Here is a 3,798-nt window from a genome sequence, read left to right as displayed (position 1 = left end):
GGGTACACGTTCACCCCCACCCCAGAAATGCCTTATCCAGAGTATAGTGTACCCTACCATCCAGTCGGAGTTCGCCAAAGTCCCAGTCACGATGATGAATTCAGGGGCGGAACGTGGAACTGGGATCCGTGAGAATCCAGTTTACCGCATTGATAGCCACGTAATATATTGCCAAGTAATCCCCACAAAGAAGCCCGTTTATCCCTAATTAATGGTTGTACTTATCAAACGTTAACAAGGATGCAGTTTTGTTTGTGTTACACGATAAAACTTTAATACATTTCGAGTCATTAAAAAATAAATTAACTTGCTGCACCCAACTGCAAAAAAATAAACTAGTAACAAGCACTTTTTTCTTAAATCAGTGTTTTATTTGTCAAAAAAAAGGAATTCTTAGATAGTTAGATATAGGATCTGTTTCAACATATGGATTCCAAGGCCATGCTGCGCTTTTAGCCACACAAAAAAAAGGATTTAATTGTAACCGAACAGTAGTCAAAAAGTAACATAAAAAGTGTCGCCCCGGTGCGTCACTTCTCCACGAACAGATCCTCGGCGAAAGAGAAGCTGAGGCGTCTCTTGGTGACCGCCTCCGCCAGAGCGGCGCAGGATCCCCTGGCCACCAGCTCCTCCTCGAAGTCACTGGTGGAGTTGTGGCCACTGTCCGGGCTGATGTGGCGCCTCTTCTGGGCGGCGGACCGGTGACCGGGCACTCCGGATCCGGACCTGGCCGCGGCCAGCAGCTTCTGCGCCGACTGCCTGACGCTGGAGGAGATCTTGGTGGTGATCTTCCGCTTGCGCCGCACCACCCGCTGCCTGCGGAGCTGCAGGGAGTGCCGCTTGCCCTGGGATTGGATGGCGTTGGCATTGGCATTGGTGGGCAGTGGCTGAGGCAGTGGCAATGGGGAGCGCACCTCCCGCTCCTCGAAGCCATCGGCTGGCAGGGAATCCCTCCGCGAGGGCGACTTCCAGTACTCGCACAGATCGCTTGCCGGATCGAAGGCGGGGCGGTAGGTGGGCGAGTGGGTCTGCACCTGGGCGTGGCTGTTCCGGAGCACCTGCTGCCTGTGCCGCTGGCGGAGATGCTGCCTGGGCTGGCGCAGATGCGGCACCTTGCGGTTGCTCTCCAGGATGGCATCGATCATGCGCTCCAGGGTCACATCGCCCATCTGGCTGGAGCTGAGTGTGGTCTGTTGGCAGGCGGTGGCAGGAGGAGCGGGATGAGCGGGATGGGGCAGTGGCTTCTGCTCCAGGTAGCGCGGCTTCTCGAAGTAGCTGTCCGGAATGCCCACGCCGCGCAGGGCGATCAGGGAGCCAGGGATGACGGCGGCGTTGGGCGAGTACTCCGCCTCGAAGGTGGGAAGGGTGCAGGCGAACTTGGGGGCTTGGCATGCAGCTTTAGGCACTCCAGTGGCTGCTTCTCCCGATGGCGGAGTGGCCAGGATGTTGCTAAGATCCTTGAGCAGCGGCGTACGGGTGCAGGCTGCCGGCAGCGGAGTGGAGGTCAGCTGGTTCTCCTTGCCCTGGGCCAAGCCCATACTCCTCCTCATCCTGAGCTTGCCGCGCAGGGCGTGGAACTCGCTGTAGCTGGTGCCAACCACCTCGGCCTTCGGGTCCAGCGATCCTGTTTCCGATCCCTTGGCCAAATACGAGTTTCGCGGCTGGTTAACAGCCCACTTGAGCATCTTGCCAGCTGCTGTCTGTCGCTCCTTCGCAGCCAAGAGTTCTGGAAATTGGAAAGGAGATAGGACTAGTTAGCGATTGTCTATTTGCAAAACTTAAAGAGGACAGGCAATATGAAATACGAAAAAAAAAGGAGCGAAAACCCGACTAACTTGTAGCGAAACGAGTTTCGCAAGGGGTTTCCTTGGGATTTCGGCAAGGATTTGCACAGCTGAACGGCAGCCTCCTGATTTCCGCAAGAAGTTTCTGGTTCCGCTCGTCCTTGCGAACAATTGAGCAGGCACAATGAGCCCCGGAACAAAGGAAAAGCGCGCTAAAGCTTCGCGAATTTCTGGTTCTCCGGTTTCCAGTCCCATCGCACTGCCCTCCAGCTGCGATTCAGCCCAAGGTTCTGCCTCGAACCTGGTCTCGTGTGCTCGGGTGGTGCGTCGGCACAGGGAGAAAATATCACCCAAATTAGCCCTACATTCTAAGCTTTCATTTGCAATATTTAACGCTCCTTTTAAAATACCTAAATCCCAGTTGATTTAATCTTCAAAATATACGAAGCTTCTTAGAAACTATAGTTCTGGTTTTCTAGAAAATAAAACCCTAATTTAATACCTCTGTCAATGGAATATTTCTGAAATTCTTTTTTTTCCTTTATCACAATATGAATCTAAGGACGGCCTTTACCTTAATATAAAATTACTTTAATAGTCCATTGTTTTATTTATTCTCTTTAGTAGGCTTAAAGTTTTTTTGTAGATAAAAATATAAATTTTTGACATGATATTCATTAATTTTCTAAACGCTTTAAAAACGGAAAATTTTGATTTTAACATGATTTACTTTAAGAAATTCGATTGCTAAAAAAACGATTTGAAGTAAAACTGTCTATAGAGGAAATTTTCAGATCAAAATGGTGGTGCTGGCACACTCTAGTCCTCCACCTATTCCTATTTCGATTCCGCTCCCAATCCTCTGCCTCATCCGCCAGCGGTGTCGATCTCCGGCCACTTGAGTGGATGAGCCGATGCCAGCCGATGAGGGGGATCCAGAGGATTCGAAGGGTTTTTTGCGATACGTGCTAGCATTTTTGCGCATTTTGCAGCCGCCGCTCTCGTTTTGGTCTGAAGAGCACTCGAGCACTTGGTACCGGGAACACCGAGTTCGAAAACCCATTACCCATTACCCATGGCCCAAAAAGCCCAAAATCGCACGCGCACAATTTATGTATTTTCAGGCGATTTTAATGGGGTGTTTTTAATTAAACCCCGCCTTCCCAGACTCTTCTGCTTTAATGAATTTTTAATGTACATTTAGCCGAAAAATATGCACACGTGTTTTTTTTTTTCATATTCCATTTCATGCACTTCACATATCTTTACCTTTTTTAATTGTGTTTTGTTTTGTTGCGAATTTTCCGCGATCTTGTTGTGTATCCAAAGTAGAATATTTGCTTCGTTTTCACAGTTAAAAAAAAAAGTTTATAATTTGTTTTTTTTTCACGGTAAAAAAAAGGAGTGGTAACGAGTCGAGTGTTGCAAATCAAAATTTTAAGTGTCAGAACTTCTCCTTTACGCGATCGCAGAGGAACACACGTCCTGTCGTGGCAAGTAACGAAAAGTGACTGATTCTCCCCTCGCACGCAAAGTTGCGTGCTCACCTCGCTGAGCAACTTTAACCACTCTCGCTCTCGTCGGCTTACCCTCTCTCTAAGGTCACTGAAAAAAATCTTTATGATTATGGTGATTCATGTTAAAAGTATTTTAAGTAGAAAACTGAATTTTTATAATGTTACAAAGATTATTCGAAGGGTATATCCTCATGACATTTATAAAAGATCGAACTAGCTTGAAGTCTCTGAATATTAATTTAAATAAATTATAATTTAAATACAATTAAATACAACTCTTTAAATAAAACTTATTGTAGTGGCAGATGATGATTCAAGTTATAAAAAATGTTCTATATACATATGTTATACATACAGATGGTTATGTGATGTCTGGTTTACACATATCAACGTTGAATACAGAAATACCTTAACGACTGCATTGTAAAGGACTCTTTAGATTTAGTTTGTTTATTTCTTTTGCTTTGGTTTTATTAAACCTTGTTTTGGTATTCGCT

At 46.6% G+C, this 3,798-nt stretch overlaps 1 protein-coding gene across 1 annotated transcript; it reads right to left on the bottom strand.

Annotated features, from left to right (window-relative positions):
* Positions 1-358: 358 nt before the first annotated feature.
* LOC128265835 (uncharacterized) lies at positions 359-3,301 on the bottom strand. Its single transcript, XM_053002054.1, has 2 exons — positions 3,054-3,301; positions 359-1,726 (listed from the first exon to the last, which is right to left on the bottom strand). Exon 2 carries the CDS (start codon positions 1,683-1,685, stop codon positions 531-533), a length of 1,155 nt encoding a protein of 384 aa, XP_052858014.1. The 5' UTR covers positions 1,686-1,726; positions 3,054-3,301; the 3' UTR covers positions 359-530.
* Positions 3,302-3,798: the final 497 nt, after the last annotated feature.

This window comes from Drosophila gunungcola, unplaced genomic scaffold (assembly GCF_025200985.1).
Source record: "Drosophila gunungcola strain Sukarami unplaced genomic scaffold, Dgunungcola_SK_2 000162F, whole genome shotgun sequence".
NCBI lineage: Eukaryota > Metazoa > Arthropoda > Insecta > Diptera > Drosophilidae > Drosophila > Drosophila gunungcola.
The sequence above is the reverse complement of the archived record's forward strand: the minus strand, read 5'-3'. Positions and strand labels throughout refer to the sequence as shown.

Bases quoted from the DNA above. Each gene is read 5' to 3' on its own strand.
- LOC128265835 (XM_053002054.1), bottom strand. From the start codon at position 1,685: ATGCTCAAGTGGGCTGTTAACCAGCCGCGAAACTCGTATTTGGCCAAG.